This window comes from Ammodytes marinus, assembly GCF_949987685.1.
Source record: "Ammodytes marinus genome assembly, chromosome: 13".
Taxonomy (NCBI): domain Eukaryota; kingdom Metazoa; phylum Chordata; class Actinopteri; order Uranoscopiformes; family Ammodytidae; genus Ammodytes; species Ammodytes marinus.
In genome coordinates this window covers 16931729-16958569 of record NC_137217.1, presented here as the reverse complement: position 1 = coordinate 16958569, position 26841 = coordinate 16931729, and the positions used below count along the sequence as shown (strand labels likewise).

At 41.3% G+C, this 26841-nt stretch overlaps 2 protein-coding genes across 2 annotated transcripts in view; one reads left to right on the top strand and one right to left on the bottom strand.

The window, feature by feature from the left end:
- Positions 1-321: 321 nt before the first annotated feature.
- slc6a19b (solute carrier family 6 member 19b) lies at positions 322-4464 on the bottom strand (the record flags this gene model as incomplete). Its single annotated transcript, XM_080039551.1, has 12 exons — positions 322-474; positions 593-755; positions 1036-1195; positions 1275-1479; positions 1580-1736; positions 1843-1971; positions 2063-2175; positions 2462-2572; positions 2659-2840; positions 2941-3078; positions 3158-3298; positions 4266-4464. The coding sequence occupies 12 exons, from the start codon at positions 4462-4464 to the stop codon at positions 322-324; spliced, it is 1851 nt and encodes a 616-aa protein (XP_079895677.1).
- A 1185-nt stretch (positions 4465-5649) lies between these two features.
- The window catches only part of fhod3b (formin homology 2 domain containing 3b), a 90705-nt gene continuing 69513 nt past the window's right edge, over positions 5650-26841 (top strand). The window contains exons 1-3 of the mRNA XM_080039843.1: positions 5650-6138; positions 13365-13471; positions 20214-20278. Of these exons, the coding sequence (XP_079895969.1) occupies positions 5974-6138; positions 13365-13471; positions 20214-20278 (337 nt within the window). The 5' untranslated portion in view covers positions 5650-5973. The remainder of the gene's footprint in view (positions 6139-13364; positions 13472-20213; positions 20279-26841) is intronic.

Below are 26841 nucleotides of genomic sequence, written 5' to 3'. Positions count from 1 at the left end.
AGTATTGCGGTAAAGAAAGACACAGCCTTACTTGGTAAACAAATAATAGCATGAAGTATTCTTTAAATAAACAGGAACCAACCAGTTTATGAATAAAGATGAAAAGGGGACTGTGTATTTTGATTTTTTTTAGCTTTTCTTATTGTCACTTGCTACACTGCTAAGACATTAGGGCATTATATGCTGCAGGTATATTCAGAAAAGCTATGCTTCATAGAAATTGCATTGATAAAACCATGAGATCAATGTTTTAGACGTTGAAAAAGAAAAAAAGCTGGGGATTTTCTGCTCTCATTGTTCATTTGAATTTTTTCAGAGATATCAGGCAGACGTGACTTTAGCCTTCCTCTTTGTCTTCAAGCATTTCCAGACAGCAATGAAGGGTACAGCAAGACTGGGTATCCCTGCCAATACAAAGATGATCACATATATCCAGACTGGATATGGCTTTTCCTCTAGTGTAGGGAATTTATCCTGCAGAGGCAAAGAGAAACTGTTATTATTTTGAGACCTCTGATAGTGCACAACAGTAAGTTTTAGAAGTTTAATATGTTATTCTAGGGAGATCCTGACAAAGTCAGTTTATATTTACCGATGTAGGATCCCAGGCTTTGTAAAGCACCTTTTCAGAAACTTTAGTGATTAAGTAAAAGACCAAGATGAAAAACATAATGAGCGGGCTGATGACTCTCCATGTTGCCTGCCAGAAGAAGTTTGGTTTGTGTCCAATCATGAACTCAATATCATCATTGAACCTAGGAGGACAGTGACACACACACACACACACACACACACACACACACACACACACACACACACACACACACACTGCATTGTCAAGAGTGTGGACAACAAATTAAACAAAAAAAGCAAACTGATCTGGATACAGGAAGTCCAACAATAGCTGTGTTTGATAGCATGATTTTCTTTTCAATTCTCTCTAAATTGGTAAAAATCAATACTTATGTCAGTTTGATTATAGGAAATCTCCAGGTTTTAGGATGAACAAAAACATAATTAGTATTTTAATATCACCTGTCTATTCCATATATGTACACCACAGAGAACATCTCACAGAATGCAACAACTAGCAGAGGGATTGATCCTCCATAGGTGTCAAAGAGAGAAAGCCAATAGTTCCCTGAGCCTTGGAGAAATACCAGTCCCACCAAACAGCAGAACATGCATGTTATACCTGTGGGAGAGCAAAGCAATGGTGAAATATTCTGGAAATCCTCACTGACGAAAAATGAGAGAATAGGTGCAGGAGTTACCAGTGACAGCCTCCTTAGGCCATTTCTTAGGGAAAACATTGAGGTCTTGCAGTGGTACTAGAACTCCCTCAATGTTGCCAAACATAGAAGACAGCCCGAGACAGAAGAGCATTATGAAGAAAAGGACGGCCCACACAGGTGCAAATGGCATCTTGGTGATAGCCTCAGTGAACACAATGAAGGCCAAACCAGTTCCTTCAACTCCCTAGGCCCAGATACAGCACTGTGTTATAGCAAAGCATTGATGGGATAATTGGAAAGAACAAAAAGATGTGTTTCTGGTGTATACATAATCTTAATCTTACCTCACTGAGAAAAGTATCTAAATTGCAGGTCGTTAGATCCAGTCCTTGAATAACATCAGGGTGTGTTTCATTGAAACGTTGAACAACCTGATCGTAGTTGCTGTCGGTAATGTCGCCCTCCGCGAGATCAAATACATTTAGCAATGCTATGATGTTTCTAAAACACATAATTTGTTAGGTTGACAAGGTTTTCATCGTTGATGTATTGCTGAAGAAGAAAAATATTTACGCTGCTACAATGTATAATTCAACAATTTATGTACCCAGATAGACAGTTGTCGAATCTCTCTGTTGCTCTGAAGCCAATAATTGTGTAAATGACAGTCGCCGCAAAGACGGAGGTGAGACCATTGATGGTAGAGATGATCACTGCATCCTGTTCACAGTTGTTGCTAAATAGAAAATTGCAATTTTATTGTTATTTATTTACAGTACCTGTAACTTTACGTGACGCAGGTTAAAAACATTTATTTTTGAACTTACTGCACTGAGTTGTAGCTGGAGAAGGAAATAAGACCACCAAAAGCAAGAGAGAAGGAATAGAAAACTTGAGCACCCGCATCAAGCCATGTGGATGGCTTTGCCAGCTCTGCTAACTGAAAGAAATGGTAAAACAAACCATTATGAATCAAGTGGTTATTGCTCTGCATGGCCTTTTAGGTAAGTGCCGTACTTCTAATGAGGAATGAAGGCGGGGGTTCTATTCAGTGTACTAAAATAACAAGACATTTTATAAAAGATCCCATAAACCTGTGAAAACCCGTGGATTAAATTAAAACCCAATTAATCCTTGTTAAATATATATCTATAATAGCATTTAAAAAAACATTTTTTTTTTAATCTGCAGACTATTGTGTAATACATTTTAAATTAGCAACTTACATCTGGCGTGAAAAGAAATTTGATTCCACTCAGAGAGCCCTTCAGGGTCAATCCTCTGATCAGAAATATTGTCAGCACCACATAAGGAAGGGTTGAAGTCACATACACAGCCTTTTGGGAAAAAAAAGTATTCACATAATTATTGTTTAGAATGAATTGAAGTCTTCTCTATTACTGTAGTAAGCAATGTGCCGTACCTTCCCAGTGGTCTCGATACCACGAATGATGCAGACATAGAGCACTGACCATGCACAAACATGACAACACAGTATCCACCACTGAAGACCGCCATCCTCTTCAATCGATGGAGTTGTGTTCAGGGTCTCCCTGTACCAGAAGTAATCCACAGGGGAGCTCCTCTCACATTCTGAGACAATGCCTGACAGAATTTAACAACAGGGTGTGTTACTCAGCACAAATCAAGAGTTTCTAACTTAATTTTTCATTCTGCAGAAGTACAGCACTAGTTGTAGCGCTACCTGTTAAATTGGCATTCAGAGGACACTGACTCCAAGGCAGTGGCTCTTGAAATGAGTTGAACAAGTACCACAGAATCCAAGCGATGATGGTGTTGTAGTAGAGGCTGATCGTCAGAGATACACACATGGACGCAATACCTGCCAATGCATGTTTTAAAAGCATTTCTTTAAAGGCACTTTTCCAGTTTTTGCAAACATTACACAGTTTTTTCCTTACCAATGCCAGTTAAATAAGGATTAATTGTAGCCCACACTCCCAAACTGCCTCTTCTTAGACGTTGACCAATGGCAAACTCAAGATGCAGTAGTGGGATTCCTTCAAGAACCAGCAGGATCAGAAATGGTATCATGAATGCACCTGGAGAAAAAACGAAGGAGCTGTTGGTGATGTCAAAGTGACAATGAGTCAGTTTTCTATCATAATGAGATAAATAAATACATGTCAATCTGTTCTTGAAACGAAGAAAATAATCCAAGAGCTCAATTCAAATGTGTTTTTAATGAAACGACAAAGACTATATTCATCAACAAAAATACAAATTAATTTCTTACATTTTGATGTTAATTATTTGCTCAGCACTCTCGCACAGTGCAAAGTATAACACATTTCAGCCTTAGCAAGAAGAATTTAACAAGGATTTCCAAGGCGGTATAACATTCTTATCTCAACAGATCAGTTACAGACCATCTTTCAGAGTCCATAACTGCTGATTGTGATTTAAACTGCTTCTTATATCCGCTGTTTAACAGATAAGACAGTCATTACTGGATTTGGTGGTTTTGATATTGATCATTTACTACTAAACTTGGTGAATACCTCATCCTCATACCCAGTGGATTCCAGAATTACAATACAGTTCAGATAAAATCAAGTGACTTAATTTGCCCCACAAGGGAAATATACTCACGGAAATCAAATCAGCAAGAGAACCTGACCTAACAGCGCCAATTGCTACAAAGACAAATATTTGTCAGTGCACAAAGTAAACTTGTCACTTTCATGTTGGCTGTCACCAGCTTATAACTTAAGGAATATAACAAAGAGGCAAACTAAAGTGCATCCTTGTTGCCAGTATCTTTCCAATAAATACAAACTTAAAGCTAGTGCTTACAATTTGTAACCATATAAAATGATGCCTGTAAATGAATTGATAATAAAGCCGTGTGGGAGTACAGGCTACCTAAGGCTTCTGTCTCTTTGAGAATATAGTTAAATATTTCAAATATAGTTTTGCAGCTGCTCAAACAGTGTTATCGAAAAACGTCCTACGGAATAATAATGATAATATGGAATAAATGCAGTAAACCATAAAAGCATCACTTGCCTCCTCCATGACTCTGACATAGATAGGGGAAACGCCAGACATTTCCAAGTCCCACACAAAACCCCACACAGGTCAGCATGTACTGGGCCTTGTTGTCCCATTTTGGTCTGTCTCCAACTTCGTCTTGCTCCAGCTTGTCCAGCTGCTGATGGGACAAGATCCGTTCCTCCAGGCCTGGATTGGGGAGTTTTAACTTCATGATCTGTGAAACGCTGTAGTATTGTAGACTATATACAATAGTGCTCTGTGCGCTGCCGGAATGTAAATTGTGGCTCACCCCGTGAGATCCTACAGTATGCATTGGACCTCTGTAATATATTGACTAGGCTGTGGTGTCCCAGAGAATCAGTTAGCGTTTGAAGCACCAGCTGAGTGAGAACACACATGACAGTTAACTAGCATCTTATCTGATGGTAAAGGGTCAATGCACAAGAGTCACTGTTCTGCTGGGGTTTATTGGAGGTAAACAAATTAGTTATTGTATGGCAAGACCTTAAAGAGTTATTTCACCCACATGATAAAAACCTATATGCTTGCTTAGAGCAAGTGTTAGAGTAGGGCTGGGTATCTACATCAGTAGCCTACTATGATAAAAAAGGACTGAAACTGGGGCATCTTCATGTAAAATTGTGTTGCAGAACAATACAACCACTTATCAGTCCATGCAGATAGTTTGGCTTTATATGACTATCGTTTGAGATATCCATCTCAGTGATATCTGTTATGTTTTATGTATTTGTCAACTATAAAAACTCACCCTATGAATAATCATCACATCCCAACAGCTGTGGTGATATGTAGAAAAAACACATAAATTAATCATTACAGTGTTTTATCAAACACTTAACTGTGTATTCATTCTCACAAATCAACCACAGGCAGGTTAAACAATTATTTAAAGAATACATGTAATGAAGACATGCTGAAGGCTCATTCTTGACCTTGAAATTCGTAGTTTGACCAAAAATGCTTATCTGGCATCATCTCATTTGTCAGTGTGTTTGACCGATTTTTAATTGTCTAGGCCTATAGGCCTGTTACGTTAGTTATTTGTCATAATTTTCAATCAAGTCTATGCTGTTGCTCTGCTGTCTCCTAGTCTACCTAGCAACAATTTGTTCGAGATATTTAAAAAAACATTTCGCGCGTTGTCTGCTGAGTCACTCTATTTCTTTATAGGTCCATGCTCTATACCGAGTCATTGCCAGCTTCAGTGCAGAGCATCTTGTGAACTTCTCATATTCGCCACTGGAGGCCGACATTGCGCCTGTAAAATGAGCCTCGTCGGCCGGCTGAGGTCTGGCATGCTGCGTCCCCTGGCTGAGTTTCTGGTTGAGGAGGGAGCCGCTTCCCATCGCTCTCACAGACCAGGCGCCAAGTGTAGCAGCAGTCCCGTCCGCAGTCTGCCTCAGCACCGTAAACGCCCGCAATGCCCTTGGATACTGCCGCCCCGCTCTGACTGACTGTACCTCTCAACGAGGCACCCTGGATCTTTACTTCTGGGCGTCTGTGTGTAGGCTGTCCCGTGTCCTCTGCGCTACGTGAGGCGAATGGAGAAGATCCAAGGATAACAGAGGGTGCACGATTGTTTGCTACTGCAGAAGACCTGCCGGTAGTTCGCTGACCGGTGGGCTGCCTGTCTGCCGGAGGCTGTGGTGTCGCATCTAGCATTTCCATTATCTGACAATCGCCTTTGCATGGATACATCATGGCTACGTTTATATGCAGGGTGCAGTTCTTAGATGATACTGATCCATTTAACAGCACCAATTTCCCCGAGCCCACCAGACCACCTCTGTACACCTTCAGGGAAGATATTCCTCTGATAAATCAGATTGCTGGAGTCCACAGGCTGTTAAAAGCCCCACAGAAGGTAAGCAGTACGCTTTTTCCATCTCTTGATTATTTTTTTGTTTGTGTTTCTTTAAATGAACTTGGTTAGAAGTCTACGCTTATACTGTGGCTTATTAATGGACTGTTTTGATTGAGCCAGTGACTCGAAGCAGTTTGCTGAAATGTGATGCTGATGGAGGGTCAGCATGCATTCAAACAGGGATTGCATTCAAGGTGTCAGACAGAAGAGGCCTTTATTATTACAATGTGGAATTGTTGGTGTTGTTTTAGGTGATATAGAGATGGAATGGACACCCATTATTTGGCTGAGGAGTGGCAGGAATCTGTTAATGTTTACCTCAAACACAACAGTAATCGCCACAGTAACCTGCTTTTGTGGCTATTCATTGACTAGAAGACATTTACCATTTTTATTTTGGAAAGGTTTTCATGTATATTTTTCTAAGAAAGAAACAAACAAAACATATTTGTTACATACAATGCACATTAACTGTTTGACTTTTCTTAGTAGTAATACTAGAATTGTAACCCTGCTTTAAATTTCATTTGCGTTCCTTTTGTCTTTACTATGAAGACATTGTGAGAAATGAACAAGCTTTCATGAAAAAGGTGCCAACTGGACCTCTGTGGTTGTAATGGGCAGGCTTAAAGTCAATGTTGCAAACCACTTCTACTATTGTCACTATGCAGCCCCAGTGGGGTCAAATGACCAGTTGGTCAGTTGGTGAGGGATAGAGGGGGTAATTCCCCACCAAGATGGCATATTTTGTTATTTAAATGAGTTTTGCTGTACCTCTGCATTGTTGCATTTGGTCAGGGTGAAACAGTACACATTGTTTTGGGTGCAAGAGTTGGCCTTCCCAAAATCCACAACTGCACTGCCAGTTTTAAGCAGCTCAAGATCAATGAATTTTCCTCTTTTTGATGTTATGGACTTGTTTAAGTTTCACAATTTATTTTAATTTCCCTTAAGAAACCTCTGATGACTGTATTGCTCTAGAAATGGCACTTTCTGCCCTCTGATTAGACCATTTGCATCCAAACACATTTCCAAAATACCTAATTTACTGACCTTTAAATTTAAACAAAGCGAGGGGCCATATCATCTGAGGTTGAGTCTTTTTAGTGAGTGTTCATCTAAGCCTGGTTGGGAAGTAGTGTAAATAGAAAGTTAATTAGGGTCTTTCTTCATTCTGTCAGATCAATGGTATACCCATCTTGTTTGAGTCGAGCTGGTAAGATACATCCCAGAAGCCTCAGGATGCTGTGGATCACCACAAGCCTGGCTCTCATTCTGCAGCCCACTCAGTCTGACCAGCAGGATGGGATGGGAATGCTTTCCGCTGTTTGAGAGAGGAGAGGGAATCGGGCAGAATTAAAAACACAAACAAAGAGCTGATGTACTTTGCACAGTGGAGTGGTCTCAGTTTAGCAGCTTGCCCGCGGCACCGCAAACTAGACAGAGAGGGAGTACCAGCGGTAGGCTCTACAGTGCTTGGTTTGTGAGATTTGGTCACATTGGTGGTTAGCAGCAGTAACTTGAGGGTAGCTGCCCTTGTGCTTTTCACAGAAATTACTAGATTAAATGATGACAAGACTGTGTCACCACATTGGAGCAATTAGCTCTCTGATTCACACCCTCAAATATTTGAAGAAGTTGACTTTGTTGCGACGCTGTCAATACCTCTGACAACAAAACCTTTTGTCTTGGAGCTCTGCCTCTGTGGTGCAGGTCCATCAGATATAAATAGCTTGCTGCTAACACATGGTGCCGAGGGAGTCAAAACAGCTAGCATATGCTGTCTCTGGGCTGTTCCTGTCAGTTTCAATCAGCAGTTTCAAGAGAGGAGGTCTTAAGGTGTTTGTGTGTGTGTGTGTGTGTGTGTGTGTGTGTGTGTGTGTGTGTGTGTGTGTGTGTGTGTGTGTGTTCGATAGGGTTGTAGCCTACATGGGATGGTTCCTTGGCTATGCTGCTGTACAGAGTCAGACATTCATTAAGACTTAGTGTTGTGTGAGGTTTACACATAAAAGCCTGGGTTTATATAGCAACGATGTTTCAAACCATACAGTAGATGCTTCCAGACAGCAGACCCACTTCGAAATCAGTTTATCACTCAATGGCTTTTTGTAAAATGCCATGCCACCAATATGCATACTGTAGCATGAATTGTAAAGTATGGTGTTACTGCAGTAACAGTGAATATTTCGAATGCTGACCACCTTTGTAACACACAATGTGTGCTTAAGACACTTATATTCATTCATACCGTGTGTAGCTGTAGCATCTCATCTATAAACAAGCTCTCTGTGGATGGAAAGTAAGACTAGTCATTACCTGACTCAGCCTTTTTATTTAGTCATGAATAATGCATCGTCCTTGTCAGATGACGAAGTTTGCACGCTGTGCAAATCTGCTGATTTTTTCTCTCTCAATCTGCTGTTAAAGTCAAAACAAATAAATAGATCAATACTCCTTCGTGCTCTTTTCTCTGTCAATGTTTTGTAGTTTGTGGCCTGATGGCCTTGAGACCTGGCATTTGATTGCAAAGCAGAATTCAAGGGAGGGAAAATGTGGCTAAGTCTTGGAGAATGGTCTCTCACTCAACCGATCTCAATTTTTGGGACGGTTGTTTTCTTGCATTTTTTTCCCTGTGAAATTGCAGTCCCATAATGAGAAGTTATGTTAAATGCTGTAAAATACAGGTTCCTCCTTTGTGCCTGTCAGAGCTCCTTTGAATTCTTTACACATTGTTATGCAGAGTTGAGGTTTTGCCGGTCTCTGCTTCCTGGAGGGTTGTCTCAGCAGAAGGCTCCTTTCAGAAGAATGCAGCATCCGTGGACGGACTCATCTTCCGCACGCTTGACAGTAATTTGAGATTACTGTGGTGGTTTCTCCTTCATGCTTCAAGTGTTTTCTAATGTGTTTTAAATCACATTGCTTCGGAGAAAGACCACAAATACCATCCTCACCTTTATCAAGCAAACTTTAAGCTTTTAAAGTGGCTTACTGTAATCCTTGTTTGGTTTAGAGTAGGGTGCAGTTTAAGGACTACAAAAAGTTAACTATGTAAAATATTGTGTTATTATTTAGCTATTGAGTTTCAAATGTGCAGCTTGTACACAGTATATGCTATCTCATTTTTGATGTCTTTCCCCATGTGGAATACAAAGCCATTTGGAGTGAGATAGCAGTTTTTAATTGCAAATTGCATGGTGTTTATTTTTAGTCCTTTCTGCCTTAACTGCCTCCCTGGTCAGTGGACCACAGTATGGTGGTTGAAGGGAGAGGCTAGACCTCAGTGTGTGTGAGCAGAGCACTTGTAGTTACTTCTCTGGACTTGGCCTTTGCTCGGCCACCGTGGGTTCAAATCCTGGGCGGGGGACAGCTACAGAAGCCTCTGCTGGATAATCTGGTTGCAGTGTTCCTGGATTAAGGGCCATTTGTGTGCACCAACCTGGCAAGACCTGTAAACAGTAATCCAGGTTGGTTATCTAATAGGAACCTAAAGTGGCCACGGTTAGAGGATGTAAGGAAACATGGATGTGTTGATGGATGTACGGATTGATTGACTGTTAAATGTCAGGATTGCATAGTTCCCTTTGACCTTTCTGCTTTTTCCCGTTTGGTCTTCTTTGAGTCCAAACCTTGTGTGGGGAAAATGCATTTCTTGGTTCCTCAGTCAGCTAATTACTGGTTAGTGCTCCATATTCAGCCCAATGTTTTTGTCTATTTCAGGTTGTGATACAGAGCATAAAGCTGAAAGAGAACAAACATGTTGCCCTTTCATCCAATCCATGAACAGTACTTAAAGTATGATTCAAAGGACTGAAAACAAATGTATAATTTATAGAAACATATAAAACATAAAATACATAAAATAATAAATATACAGCATTTGTTACCAGTTCAAATATTTTACACTTGCAAACCATCTGATCTTTTCTTTCTGTATTATTAAAAACATATTTTTATTTTGAATAAAACAGAAGCAGAAGAGCAATTGGATAGTTAGAATATGCAGTGATGGAGAACACTTGAGACAAACTTATAGATGGTTGACTAGAAAACTCAGGCTTCTTGAAATACAAATGTATGAATGTTAAAATGACATTAAATCATAAGCAGGTGCAGTGCATCACTAGCCTGGAAATCCAGACTTGCCGCAGTCAGATTTAAATTTGCTCTGCATACTGGTCTGGACACGAACCACTGGAGCTCATTAACTATGTTCGGAGCTACCAATCAAGTCATACTATCTGATATGGGCGGGCTTAACCGAATGAAGACAGTGCTGCACATGCGCTGTCGAAGTTGTGAGAGTAAGTAACCAACGAAGATGGCTGCGGATAGGTTGCTTGAAATGGCTTTTTGCCGCAACGATTTGGAAAACGGCACTCAAATATTTTATTAGGTTAGTGCATCACAGCTATATGACCAAATGAATGACCAAATAAAGACTGTTCATTATCAGAAAAAAATTAAATAAAGTTAATCAATGAACATCGTGAATAACCAGTCTTGACTTAAAGTCAGTGTCTCACAGGTTACTTAGGGTTCAGCCAGTGGTCAGCATCTATGATTTAGTATTGTCATGCATGCTATATTTCACTATGCCTCCACACCCATTATTTCTTAAAGGTATGTCAGTGCACAGGCTTAAAAATAGTGGACATAACTTTGGCTCTTATGCCTGGGTTTCCTGTCCGTCAAGAATATGTCCTGTAATCTGGTGGAAGCACTTGCACTTCTTGTCTGTCTGTGTACATAGCCTTGGTCGTTTACCTTTTCTTTGTCCATCTGTCTTTCCTTACTTTCTATCTCTGTCCCTTTCTATGTTTCAGTCTGCTTTACTGAGCATCAGCAGCAATCTAACCCTAGACTCGTCAATGTCATAGAAGCAATAGGATTTCCTGAGCGATTAAAGCTTTCGATTTCTATTGGGCCGGCCTTGGGCTCTGCCTCATCTCTGGTGTTCTCTCTCAAAGGGAGGACGTTCATCCCTGTAATCTCTAAAACTATTATATTACCAATCATCGTTTGGTTCGCCATGCATGGAAGGCAAACAAGACAGCCCAGAGAGAGAGAGAGAGAGAGAGAGAGAGAGCGTTTCCATGGGACAACTAGATTGTAATAAGACATACCGAACTTGCCACTCGAACGGACCGCGGCGTCACTTGACTATCCGATAAACGGCCGGAGCATAGCTGACTCCGCTATCCTAGGTGGCGCTGTAGCCCTTTCAACAAGTGGTTAAAGGTTCCTTTCCGGCAACAACACTACTATTTATTACGTTGTCTCCTTCTACTTCCTTGTAAAATCCTCCGCAGGGATTCTCGAGCAAGCGCAGAACGCAAACTCCGATATGAGATGCGATCCTGTATACAGGCAGGTAGAATGCCGACTATGAACGAGTTATCTAGATGTTCTTACCCGACTTCGATTTGTGTGCGAAGTAGATCGGATAATGCATTTTACAAGTCCTGTTGAAGTCTTATTCGTTATTTATCCGATTATGAGTCTGCATGTAAACGCACTGAGTGAGAGTTCTCCTTACCGACCACATGTTTTGTTTCAGTTTTCAAATATGACACAGTCCTTGAGTTCTGAAGCGCAATAATACAAAGAGAATAAGAGTGGCCCAACAGATCAACACCATCATACCCATAATGTTTTTCCCAGCCTTTTTTTCAGGCAAGTTTAATGAAGTTACTGAACTGAACCGCATCAGACCTGGCAATAACCAGTCTAGTTATAATAGTTGTTTACATGTCAGCTCTTCCTTTAGGAGAGAATGATTTTGCAGGCTTCTGAGGATGTTTAAAGGTGGACTCAGTGATTCTGAAGAATGCTTGTTGTCAAATCCCTTTTGGTCAAAATCAGTGAATATCTCCTCATAATCCGCTACCTGTTCGTACTATGTGTGTGTACTGACTGAAAAATCCAGTGTTAGTACACAGCCTAGGCTCTGTAAACAAGTCATGTTGCTAGCTACAGTTGGACCCCTTTGTTCACATACTCTATTTGTTTACATACCAGTTTGCAGCGAGGCTGTATCACCAGCTGTTTTATTTACAGCACACTCACAGTATGGACAGGTTGCAGATCTTGAGAAGACATTCACTGAATATGACAACAATTTATTTTGACAACAAACATTCTCCATAATCTCTGACTCCACCTTTAAATGGTGATCTTTGCTTCCTTACAAACACCCTCAGTGTGGGCTGACGAGAGAAAATAAATGCACAGAGCGCAGTATATTTGTGGACTGTACATTACGCTGTTCCGTTGCTTTAGACATGGACAGTCGATAAAGCAGAGCGATGTCACTCTCTCCACACAGGTCATACCTCTGCCCTCCTGTAATGGTTTGTTTTCCTGTCCTCCGCTTGCCCGCTTGAACCGCTGTCCCGTGGAGCTGACAGACTGTGAATATAAATAGGTTAATATCTGTAATTTGGAGGTCAACCAGACGAGTGAACAGACTCACTCCTCAACTCCTTGACCATCGTCAGCTGACGAAAACCATTGGAGACCAGACAAATCATCTTGTGTGATGATAGTTTATCAGACATGGAGAACACAGAGAGATAAGAGGCACCAGACCTGCCCTGCTTGTCATTGTAGGTCGTTGACAGGAGCTGATAAAATGACTTTCTCTACTGCAGACTTCACATGAACCTCATGCTCACTGTGCATTTGCCCACTGACACATACAAGAATAGGATAGTTTTACACAGAACAAACGTGAGCAGCATTGTTGTTGCAACCGAAGGGTCAGTTTAAAGAATGAAAAACCTACCACATTGTGATTTTCTTGCACATGGTTGTGAACTCATATTTAGCTTGAAAAACAAACATTCAACACAGTCATTCTTCTGTTGCATGGAAGCAGAAAAACCCCAAGATTCCAAGAGCTTTCTGCCATCTTCTAAAATTAAATTCCTGGATAGATTTGTCTCCCTCACAGCTTTGGAAAGGTCTGCTTTGCTCAATTTTATGATATCATCATACATGGTCATGGTTTTAATAAAGAACAGAGAGGCTCCAAATCAGCCTGTTTTCACAGTCCCTTGTTCAGCTTAAGTGTTTGGGTTCTGATCCAGGAGCAGTATTTGGTACAGCAGGTATTTTGACCATAATCATCCCCTACTTGCTTAATCAACATGTGCAAAGTGTAAATGACATGATCTCCAGGGGGTTGAAGAAATATCAATGTTTAACTTTGACTTCTGCCCGTCTAGGCTGATGACTGTGCCCTTCAGCTGTCCCATAATGGAAGCTACCTGGACTTGGAGTCCACCCTTGCAGAGCAGAGAGATGAACTGGAGGGATTTCAAGAGGAAGGAGGGTAAGACGACGATTGACCTCTGTCTCTTTGAACCTTTCCTTCATTCTCACCAAACTTCCATAGCCAACAACTCCACACATACAATATGTGTTGTCTCTATTACTACAATATTGTTAAAAAAAATTTAAATACATGTTGATGCCAAGAGTTGGTCGTATTCCATGCACTTTAAAAGGTGCAACTGGGATCGTGCCAGAGCAGCTCAGATTGAAAACACAAGAGGGACTGGCACTGCCTTGCTGGTTGATAATGTATGTTATACTTGTTGCCAGTCTCCTATTGTCCAGGAATAGACCAGGATATTGTCCTTGGTAGCTGCTAATGTATGAGCCAAAAATAAAACATTTATTATTCAAGAGTAACTTGACACTTGAAAAGTTTTTGATTACAACAATTTTGGCATTTTTTCAAACAGCCCCGAATACGTCTGTGTTCCAGCAGTCAGACATAATCAGTGCAATGTGATTAGTGTTTGTCGAGGGGAAAGAGACACATAAGAATTTAGGTCGAGATAAGAAGGGAAAAGATACAGCTTTGAAATCCTCGGCCTTGGGGAATACATATTAATATCCTGCTTGCCATATTTCTTTTGCCTTATTTGATTCCATTATAGTGATTTGATTCATAATGATAGCTATTTCATTCCGTTCCAGGATAAATTAGTGAAATAATCCCTTTTCCAGGCCTCGGCTGATTGAGCTCTCCTTGCTTAACAGCTGCTCTCTCAGGAGGTGGTTTGGTCTGTCGAGGAGCTGAGGGGGACACACAGGCTTTACCCCTCCTGAGGGACCTTCAATTTCAAAAGTCTTTCAGCACTTTGAGATCGTAGAGGGAAAAGGAAGTTTAAAATGAATATCACTATTATAAGCTTCTCTAAATCCTCTGCGAATCAGTCACCAGATATCTCAATCATCTTATCGGGTCCGGATGTGTGATTTTTTTTGTTAGCTTGTGAGTTAGTGGAACCTGTTGCCAAATGTATAAAAGGTATACATTTGTTATATTGTGTTGTTGATCTTGCTGGTATACAATACACATGTTGCCTTTGATCTAATTAATAAGTTCTGGTGCTATTAGTGCCCTCTTTTTTTGTAACAGACTGAATGTCTAAGAGTTTCCACGTCCTTTAAAATACCTGGCCTCCCTGGCCGAGTGGCAGCGGTGATGTCATCTAAACCACTTAAGAGGTGTAGACATGTCTCTTGAGTAATCGCCCTCATCTCTGTCGAATGTTACCTCAGTGCTCTCATTAGAAGGGGGCTAAACTGCAATTGTAAAAAACCCACCAACATACAACTCATACAAGCTTTATAGTTTAGCTTTATTGTTTCCCTGTAATATGTAGTTAATGAGGCTTTGTCTTGCCATAACTGCTAGATCTGGATAAAGAAGAGAGGTTCAAAACCGTGTTGGTTTAATTTCTGTTTCTTACACGTTCTTTTGGCCCCGTTACTTTATTGACTCCATATGCTTTTTTCGTGTACTTGGAGTATGTTGATATACCGCTCATATGCAGCCCACTTTAGATGATCACATGCCAAAGGTTGGCATGAAGGCTACTGGTCGGCTGGACCACAAACATGTATGGATTTATTTGTCTAACTTGGAATTCATCAGCTGCTCTCTGGCTCTGTGTTTCTATTGGACCTTGAGAGAGCTCTCCTTTCCTAGCTCCTTTTTTTGAAATTGTTAGGAGCTTATGAGAGGCTATTGAGAGCTGTGAGGTTAAAGTGGTCCGCTTCTTCTCTCGATGGAGACTGAGCCCCACCAGGGCCTGTGGTGGTGCCAGCTGGCACAGTCTGGTATGGATGTGTGTCATTAAACCCACACGGTGTTGTCTGAGGAGGCTGGGGGTAAAGGTGGTTTGCCAATTATTGTGTAAAAAAAAAATAGGGCAGTTCTGCTCGCTGGCTTTTTATGGTGCTGATGTGACCAGGATTACATCCCCTACTGCTCGGTGTTGTTGATTTGATGATGATGGTGCTAATAAAAGGTCTGATGAGGTATTTCACCTTTAATTGTTTCATTTTAGTGTTGTTTTCAGTTCACCCTCCTTTCACCGCAGAGAGATCTGTCAACATCAGTCTCCAACTCCAACACATTTATCCTAACAGAAAATAATTTCCCCTAGTTTTATTTCAGAATTTTTACAAGCTGATGTCAAAGTAACACTGCTGCACCAAATCCAGTTAACAAGCAAAATTGTGCTTTCATTAGTTTTTTTTTCTTTAAGCCCAGCCACCTACCTTTGGAAAGAGAATAGCATTATGTTCCTACACTGCTTTAGGTTCCTGAACTCCCCTGATCATTGGCCATTGAATCCATCTGTAATTGATATTAATAGCAGGTTACATTCCTGAGGCGCCTGTGTCATACCTAGTGTCTTTACAAACAGATTAAAGTATGATCCTCTGACAGAATGCTGCAGAGCCAGGAGATATCCATGTCATGGGAGCTTAAGGCCATAATCACTTCCACACAGTGTTTGAAGCCTGGCTATAGATTGTGACTCTCAAATCCCCCCTGTCCCATCTCTGATACAGTCTCACTCCTAGTAATAAACTGACCACCATTCAGCCAACTACGTTTGCTCGGACATATCTGCACAGTTGAAGGTAGTCAGTGTGTGTGTGTGTGTGTGTCATTAAAGGTCTGTAGCTGTGATAAATTGATTGACCCCGTGCAAACTTATTTCCTCATGTGTAACCCTGAGAGGAGATGACATAGTTAAGATCAGATAGACCTGACATGTTCTGGCCATTGGATAATTTTGCGGATTACATAGATTGAAGAAGAGCATGAGTTGGTTGTAGCATTACAGGGGCGATGTTGTAGGAAACGTGGAATGTAGTATTGAACCCACTTCATGTTCACTTCAGATAACATAAAGTGCTGCTATTGACTCCATAATTGATTCAGCATGTGAAATGTGTAGTTGATGTAGATCACAGAATAAGACACTTTTTTAACATTTCATTGCCCTGGTACATATAAAGCCAACACTTTTCTGCTGAGTATGCCTTGCTTGGTTTTATTGAGTGTTCATGATGTGCTTGACAACCAGGCATTTTAAAATCCAACTGTTCTTGCTTTGTAGGCCTCGACTACTCAGAATTTCTCATCATATCCTTTCATCTCTCTCAGGGCTATGGCTACGCTCCCTTTGTTTGATTTTTTTCTGACACACTGGGACACTGTTTTGTAGATGCACCGCGTCTCGCTAGATTGTCATTTTAGGAGAAAGAGCTCATTTGAAAAGAACAAGAGGAATTGTCAAACATGGTGTGGCTTCAAGTTCAAGGAGGGGAAATAAGACACCAGTTGTGTTCCCTCTGTTGGCGGAGCAGTTTACGGGTATTATTGACAGAATAGAACAATTTGGTGATTGTTCTGTGTGTGTGTGTGTGTGTGTGTGTGTGTGTGTGTGTGTGTGTGTGTGTGTGTTTGTGTGTGTGTGTGTACCTGTACAACTGTTTTTGTGAGAACCAATTTCAGTTGAATTCATCTTAATTTTGGCCAGTCCTCACTTCGGGCTGTTCGAGGGTTAAGACTAGGTTTTTAGATTCAGGTTTGAATTAGGTTCATGTAAGGGGCGGGGTAAGGCATTTAGTTTTGATAAGGGTAAGGGGTTAGGGATTGAATTATATGAATGAGTGTCCTCACAAGTATAGCCGTACAAACATGTGTGTGTGTGTATGTCAGGTTTGTGACGCAGCCCCCTCTGAGGAAAAATGAACCCAGTTTCTAGTCTTGTAGTCCCCCCCCCATTAAGCACTGTGTAGACCACTGGAGAAAACGATGCAGGAGTCTCTCCAGCAGGGGTGTTCGCCGAGAAGTGCTGAGTCAGTAGACCTCCTTGGGCCCTTCTCGTCTGCCATTAAATTGGCCTTCGACGAAAAGCGCTGGCTTTACTGTATCCCAAGTATGTGTGTTCACTTTCTGTGGGTGCACATTTTGTGTTGTTTCATAAACAGTGCCAGTAATGCTCCCCTTTAGATAAAGCCAGAGTGTGGAACTGGCAGGCATCTCCTGGTCCAGTGGCCGCTGCTCTTGCTATTAAGATTAGGACTGAGCTTTATAAAGAGTGCTGAACAGCAGAGCAGTGATGGGAGCGGTAAATAATGTGGGTTATCTAATTGGCAGGTCTAGTTGTTATGTTTCCACAGCTGCATTCCTGCTTGTAACATTCGATAGGCAAAAAGCGACTATGATGAATATCAGATTTTTCATGTAGATGATTTATAGTGCACTGTTTGTTTTCAAATGAATACAATGGCCATATGGTTCCATTTAATCCCTTATAAAGCCATCTCATTTTGACAAATTGCATGGGGTAGTGGCCAGTACGTAAACATTAGTAAATAATGGTTTCGGGTAAATCTTCAAGTTTATCCATTTCATGAGATTATTGATATTAGTCATGTTTATTGAAATGGCAGCAACACTATGTATTTCAGAAGCATGATGTTGCACATGATGCATCAGATTCGATAGGAGCTTGGCATAAACTGAGAAAAAGGTAGGCTACAACCACTGGACGAAACCTGAACATTCTGGCACAAAAGAACGTTAGACCAAAAAGAGGACCCAGGAATTCAGTAGCTATTATATTCCCAAATAGTTGAAGCCAATTTGTCTGACTTTTTTTTTATAGTTATGATTATTTCAATAACTTTTGGTTCCACCATGTACAGGCATGCACGAGGACTGTCTGTGGGAGTGTCCAATTTTCATGTACAATTGGCAAGGGGGGGTCTGAAAAATCTCACTTATATTCAATGCACGTTTGTTTAATTTGATAATGAGCACGTTGGCCTGTTTAGCCACAGGTCTTGGTTAAGCACAGGGATACTGTTGCAGCCGAGCGGGGAGAGAAAGCAGACGTTCGTGACAAAATGGCTCTGGTTACCCATTGGCCTCAACAGCATCACAGAGGATTAAGTTCCTGTTTGCCGTCTCATTTCGCCAGCAAGGGCCCATGTTGACAGACGTTGCTCCTGTGTCGCCTCTGCCTGTTGCAGGATATTATATTCGATAAACAGTGAGCCTATCCAGACTTCCCCTGCCATGTCATCTCAGTGTGCATGGCCGTGCAGCCTCCCCACACTGACTGGTCGAGACAAGAAAGATGTCAGTGGATGTCTGTTATAAGGCAGTAATGCTGCTGCTTCTTTATGGTGAGGGATCAGTATGGTCTGCCTTCTGTGTTGATAGACTTTTTCTCTATCTGTCAGACCCACTGCTGCCTGATTGTCACCAACAGTGGCAGTCTGCTCCTGGCGCTGCGCCTGTCCGAATAATCACGCAGCAGCCTTTGTCCAGACGACATAAAAGCCCATTTGTCAGAGAGCCGAATTAGGAGGGGGGACGGGGGGGTTGTTAAGCAACTCAACCTGCTGTGCTCTTGTCTACAGTTGTATCAGTTGTATGTTTGTGTGCTTCTCTAGCGAGTCTCTAGAAGGTTAAAGGCACAAACTGTGATCCCAGAAAATAAAAACGTTGGCCTTCCTCCCCAAAATTCAAAACATTGGATTGGAATCGGAATGTTTCCTCTCTGTCATTTAATTAATTAATGGACAACACAACACATTAAAAGGGTGAGGCTGATCTGATGATATTCCATATTTCAACAGTCCCACCAAACAATACTGACCATGCATTTTGGAAGCCTCATATACTTTATTCAAAACATCAAAGAGATGCTGCACTTGTTCCTTCATTAATGGACACTGTGAATGTTATTATTTATGTTGGGCCAGTTTCTTTCACCCTGTCCCACTGACATAAATATACACTAACACAGCAAGTACATGTGTGTTTTATAATCCTGAGCTCACAAATTCAAAGTTTAATTCTGTCAGAGTTGCATTTGTTAAAAATCCCCCAGCCCAACTGTTCCCCCAGCCCAATCCCCCAACTAAGGGAATGAGTGAGCCTTTTTTAATACAAAATAAAGTATATTTTTGTGACCTCTTTAAAAAAAAAAGTGTTAATACATCTTCAGCAGGGTAGAAAATATTGAGAAATGGACTAACGTATTGTTGGTTTTCATAATACAAGAATTATCCTTTTTAAAAGGCCCATTTTACATCCAACTGTGCACACAGATTAGAAAAGTGGGCTTCCAAGTAACCAAATGATATATTTTGTCTAGCTACAAGCTACACTGCTCTCACATACACTTTTCACGATTGAATGGAATTTGGGGACATTGTCGTCGTCTTTGTTTTGGATTGTCATTCAGACATTGTAAGCAGTTGACAGGATGGTGATAGGGTCTTGGCACATCTCCATTAACACAGGGGGTGGAGTTGACCTCTGAGCCGCTCCCATCCTTCAGTTTTACCTTTGGAGACCCTTCCGCTGGTGTGTTGATAACGCAAATATTGAAGGGTTTGACTGTAGACTGAACATTATATTTGTGTAATTAAGCTTCGAAGATCATTTTTCAGCTTTGCACAGTAGCTTTTTAGTTATATAAGCTCTTGTCAGCACTTGCCTGACCCTGAAATATTAATGGCTGCCTTAGATTTAGAGACACACACACACACACACACACACACACACACACACACACACACACACACACACACACACACACACACACACACACACACACACACACACACACACACACACACACACACATACATACATACATACATACATACATACATTCATACATGACCAAATGTCCAAGTAACATTTCTCTTTCTCTCCATTTGTTCTTTTTTCTTCACAGGAGAGGCAAGAAGCACAGCATCATTCTTCGAACCCAGCTGTCCGTCAGAGTCCATGCCTGCATTGGTGAGAATCAAACTGCACTGTACTGTAAACTGTCCTCTTTTGTTGCCACATTTCACTTCATGATCCGGTCAGTTTGTCTTTCTCTGTCTATATCGTCAGAGAGGTATGAGCTCTAATTACCTCTATTAACAGGGATTATTTTATCGAGTTCCCTGTTGAACTTACACAGTGGCAATTTTGGGAAACCGCCCAGAATCTTAATTTGAGAGAGAATTAACTGCAAAAAAAACAGAGCGCTGGCATAGGGCAGAGAGACTGAAAACATTTTATGTTTTTTGGAGTTACTGTGTTCTGTCACTTTATTTTATTGGGCCTCCTGGTGTTTCTGAGTAATGTGAGGGAACTAGCACACGGAGCTGATTGAAAACACATGCACACATGCATGCACATGGCACTCGTGCAAACACATACACACAAACAATGTGCCTATCTGAGGTTAGCTTTTGATTAAACAGCCAAAGCTGTTCCTGACAACAATGTTCTATGTCAAGCAGGGCCGCTGCTACGCTTTTGGGTGCCCTAAGCAGAAATTGTCAGTGATGCCCCCCCCCCCCAAAAAAAAAAACACCCAGAAGCTCGCGTCCGCAGGGCGCGCGCGAAATTTTTTTGCCCTTGCAAGATCTCTGCGACTGCTTTTTGGCACATTTGCCAGCATTTACTAACAGAAAGAACAGCTTAACTTGTGAAAAAACTGCCTTTGCAAAGGAATTGAGTGATAGGATCATAGACTGATTATGAGATAATGGGCCCCTGGGCTTACACTCTTAAAGGGCCCCCCACTTGTCCCTATCCAGTCAGGTACACTGAATTTTCTACAAGGATACATACAATTAATGGCAAAAACATATTAAGGAAGTCAGTGTTTCCCACAGGATTTTGGGGTATTGTTGGAGGGACCCTGTACCTTGTTGGGGGGTGGGTGGAATTTTTTTTACCTTTTTAAAGTAAAATGCATCAATCTGGTGCACTTTGTGAGGACATTTTAGAGACTAGAGAGATATCAAATCCTGAGATGCAGAAGGAACATTATTTTTCAGATTTTTCTTAAACAGGTAGCACTCTTTACTCTGCAACTGTAAAAACAGTAGATTGGTCTGCAGACCCATGTTCTATGATGGAGGGGCCCATTTCAACAGATAAAGGGTGGATATGAACAATTTAGAATTCACACATATAAAGTTTATTTGTGTATGTGTGAGGGGGCCTTCAACCCCCTTAGACAGAGCTACTAATGCTGTTGTTTTTAGCTTGCTTTTGTATTTCTCCCCTACTAGTTGAGGGGCCCATGATGATGATTTCTATCTTGTTACATTTTAATGAGTATTTATATTTAGGCTATTCCTTTTTGGACCCTGTTATTGACATCAGTGACTGAGCTCTTTGACTATGCAACATGAAAAGTTACTATCAGTATCTCTGGCTAAGGGCCCCCCTGAGCCCTTGGGCCCCTGGGCCTGTGCCCGGTGTGCCTGTGCAGTAATCCACCCCTGGATAGGTTACACAATTAAGAAAAAACAACGATGGGCCTGTTCATAACTAATTTATATATGTTTTGTAATGTAATGATTATCATGAACTTTAAAAAAAAATAAACTATTTTGGGGGGCCCCCGGACCATCTCTTTTTCCTTTTTAATTAAAAAAAAAAAAAAAAAAAAAAATTTTTTTTTTTTTTTGGGGTGCCCCCAAGGAACTTGGTGCCCTACGCAGTCTGCGTACTCTGCGTATAGGGAGCGGCGGCCCTGATGTCAAGAGTTGGGCTGTTCCTGTTTCAGTTGCCTTTCCCTGCATCTTTTCTTGAGAGATTTAGCTGATAAATAGGTGTTAATTGTTTTGATACCTTGTTTAATGAATGCATAATGTCAAAAATGAATACACAAGCCCTCGTAAAGTCATTCATCAGTGGCTTGTAGGCCTTTGTTAGAAAAGAGCACTAAGGTTGTCAGTAGCAGAACGTGGTGGAGCACACACTCTCACACAAAGACACACACGGTGCCTCCTCTACAGGCTAAAAGTATAAAAATAACCCAATGTCTGGAAAAGCTATTAGGCTGTAAATTGTCAGAATTTGGAACTCTTTTCTCTAATGCCGTGGAAGTAAACCAAGGGCCCAGACAGACATTTTTCATTTGGCTGAATGTCACTATGATCTGAAAACTAGCTCTCTGATAGTCTGTGCTTATTTATTCTACCTGCTGATGCACAACGTGTTTGTAACAAAAACAGGCTTGAAAACCCCAGCGGATCTTTGACCAAGATTGCTCTCAAAAGCATAAAAAGCTCATTGAACCATTGGTGAGACGGATTTTAAACGAGAGAGAATTATTTGGAGATGCTGCCTGATTGGATAACACTGATTGTCAAAATGGCATTCCCCAGAATTTGCCGGATATAACAGGCCACATGCTGAACATGGCCCTACTAGTAAGTATGCGGCTGAACCATGTCCGCACACATACTCTGAACTGGCTTTACCTTCTTCTCTCCTCCTCCTCCTCCTCTTCCTCCTCCTGCTGGTTGCCTTGGCTTAGTGGAGCCTAGGGGAGTGGTAAACAGACTTGCCGCTCTCCTCTTAAGTGGACGATGACCCTCTTTCTCTCTAAGTTGACAGCCACCTGTTGCCCTTCTCTAGTCTCCGTCAGTGACTGCCCCGCGCGGCTAGCTGATTAATTTGCCTCTAACCTAGGTGGTCACTGTAACTGTAACTTATCCAGACATTTGAGCCTAATTATATCTGACTCGAGGGCTTACCTCGTAGCCCCATGAGTGCCGAATCACTGGGTGATTTTCCTGCACCGCACAGGAGATAATTCGTTAGTCTTCCAGAGACAAATGGCATGCTATTCTTTAAGCTGTGCACTTGCTCTGTATTAAGGGATTGAGCATAACCCTGCTGTCAGTAAAGACCCCAATGTCCCATTCCTTCGTTGTTTTTTTCTTCTGTTTTTATACTATTTTGTAAATCTTTATTGTGGGATGCTCTGTAATTTCAGAAAGCTGCATTGTCTTTCTTTAAATTGCCTTTGGAGAATAGCCGAGATATACAGTATGTATGTGATTGGATGTGGCTATAACACTGTGATTCTCGGGATTTCTGGAAATCCTTCAGAAATCCTTCCTTTTGTTTAAGTCTGACTATCTTGAACAAATGCCACCACTCTTGTGTTAGCTTTAAGTCAAAAGATATTGTATCAAACATTACCAGTTCTGATTGTTTTCGTGGTACTTAACAATTTAAATAAATCCGCATTTAAGATTGAGTGCTTGGTTAGCAAACCCATGTTGTTAACCAAGCACTCAATACGCTTTCTTTATCCGAAAAGGCCCCGTCTATTAACATGAGTGATGCGTTGGTTACGTATAAAATCTGTCATTAAGCACTGCTTTGTGGGAAAACCCCATTGCATTTATTTTTACTTTCTACTTAACATACAGTAACGTTGTTTATGTTTGCAGTTTTTCTCAGGATTCTCCAAGTTTACACATCACAGTGCTATCTTTCGGTAAGCGTGTTTACATGTATGTGTGTGTCTGCACCAGTGTGCATGTGTCATGAACCACAGCAAGACTTAATCCAGGCTACCCTAATCATAGTCATTAGCTATCCCATATATATGGTTCTGCGGGGACCAGGCGGAAATCTATGCATCACGTGTCAGAAAGTGCTCACCCAAAGAGTTAACGGTTTATTAAACGTCTTTTCCTACATTCTCCCATGGCACGGCAATTTGTTGTAATCAAACAGTGAAGCATTACAGGCTCTTTGTGTACGAAAAGAGCGCGTCAGGCACCAGCATACAAAGGTTTATGTCTGGGTGCTCTGCACAGTCTCATTAACTCGACCTCTTTTATAATTAATGATCTTCCCACGAGAAATTACTCCAATCAACATGTAAGGTGTTCAAAACAAACAACAAGCTTCCGGAATGAGCCTTACTAAAGTTCAAAGGGCAAACATCACTGCTACCTATGCTCTCCAGATGTAATAGTACTGTATCAAGTACTGTGTGCCACTTTATCTAGGCAGTATGAAGCTCCACAGACATTCATCTCTGTGCATGTTTTACAGTGTTGCTTGACTTGGTCTTTTTCTTGGTGAAAAAAAGGTGTGTGTTTTTAATCATTAGATAAACAGAAGTTGCTAGGGTTTGATCTTTTGTTTTTATTTGCTTGACCAGCTCAACCACCTGGGATTAAGAAAAATAAGCTCAACTCGTCCCTCTCTGCGTGTCAGCACTGGCCACAGCATGTTCAAATCGTTGAGCTGTTATTGTTGTCGGCGGACTATAGATGTGGCAGCGTCGGCCTGATTAAAGCGGTCCTTTGCTTATTTTTGGTGTTGTCAACAAGTACAGCAGGTTCTCGTCTTATGTGTCGTTTTGTTTTCCGAGGCAACCCCCGAGTGGCCGTGATTGGATGGTATGGATAGTTTGAAGACAGGGAGAGACTTTAGTGTGGGCCGCCGAGTGTTTAAGTAGGGATACAAAGTTAAGAATTAACAAATGTCACATCTGCTGTGTAATCCTCGGCAACCCTTTCAAAGTAAAGACTCCAAACAAGCTTTCCCTTGAGTTCATACAGATGTACAGAGTGACACGCTACTCCTCTGGCAATTAGTGACATTTTATACAATGCCAGGCAAAAATGTGGTATGATGATGTGGTAAATCTACCAAGTGCAGTCCAGAAAATTCTCCTTGATCCCTTGGGAATCCTCTTGAACTCTGTCGTCCTCTTGCAAATTATTTAATATGGAGCCAGCCGGCATCAATCGCAGGCTTTTACAAGTGTTAAAATTCATATTTCTGAAGGGGGAAATGTTTTGGTGATCCCCTTTAAGGGCAGGTTCATCTGTCAACACATTGATCCTGGCTGAGGGGTGACCGCTGTAGTCAGAGGTGACACATTCTTAGTGGATTATCTGACTTGTGTTTTACAACCACTCATAATCCAGGCTCGGCAAAGTGATTCATTGTGACCACTGCTGCTGACTTGCATTTCTTTTTGTGACTAAGCAATGAATTTCCGCGCTATAATTGGGTCAAATTGGTAGTTTTGATCTTCAGGTTGAAAACCGTAAACTCTGCAGTTGTACAAATGGAAGACGACAAGTAGTAAATTCTCTGCGATCATCCCCCTGCAAACCATGTTGGAGGATGACTAGCTGGCAGTTAACAACATAGTTGCATGGAATGTTTGGTGTTTGTTTATCTAATTTATGTATTATCGTGTGTGTGTGGGGCGGGGAGGGGGGGGGGTTGCATGTGTGTTTGTGGGATGTCAGCACATTGACTTGAGATGATAAGATCACCTGCGGGTTATGGTGGTGCTCCCAGCCACAGTGCCTGTCTTTTCCAAACACACTGCCAGATCTGCATTAAGCCATCTGTAGTTTTGTGAACACAGGAGGGGAAAAAAACAATTCCAATAGTAAACCTGCCTATAAAAGAGAACGTCTGCTTGAAATGTCTGCTTTCATTTTGTGAAGAGTCAAGAGAGTTATTTATACCCAAGGTTATGGCTCATATCCAGTCGTCCTCAGTTGCATCAGCTAAAATGAATTCAGGGCTAATATTAAAAATCTATTAATAAATGTTTTAGACTTTATTATCTTGTTCATGATATCTGTATTATGGATTTAAATGATTACATACTGAAGATCCTCAGTGCACTACTACATTTCACAGTCACATTAAAGGTGGAGTCAGCCGTTCTGGAGAATGCTTGTTGTCAAAATAGATTTTTGTTAATATCAGTGAATATCTCACAATCCACTACCTGTTTTGATACACAGCCTAGGCTCTATAAACGGGTATGTAAACAACGGCAATGTTAACAACGGGGGCCCACCGTTGCTGCCAACATACCAGTTCACAGAGCCTATGCTGTGTATTCACATCGGATATTTTTTTTCAGTGTAGACACAGTATGGAAAGGTAGAGGAACGAGGAAATATTCACTGATTTTGAAAAAAATAGACTTTGACAACAATCACACTCCAGAATCGCTGACTCCACCTTTTAAAAGAGATCAAATCAAGTATCTTGTTGTTTTTCTGTGACCAGCGAGTACCAAGCAGGTGAGGAATAATTAAAAACACGCATATCATACGCTACCCGTGAGACACAGAGGAAGATCCAGTGACTGGGTCTCTCATCTCTTTAACTTTCCTGCTAACAGACCCCAAAAATGGGATCATGGACTTCACCCCAGGAGGCCAAACTAAACAACAGTGTGCCAAAGAGGAGAAATCTGAGGCAGGGATCGTCTCAGGAGGAGAAGTGGAGTAGAGTGGACTGGGTCTTGCTTTTCAAATCACAGCTGACAGCAAAACTAGATTGCAGCAGAAGGTTTGATGGTATCGCCTCACTTCACACATTCCCTCACTCTGTACTCTTTACTGTCTGTTTGGCGGTGATCCCAGCAAAATGGTAAATGGTAAATGGACTTGTATAGCGCTATATCTCCGTTGATCACAGACTCAAAGCGCTTTACATTGTTTTTTGTACACATTCACCCAGTCACACACACATTCATACACCGATAGCAGCAGCTACCACGCAGG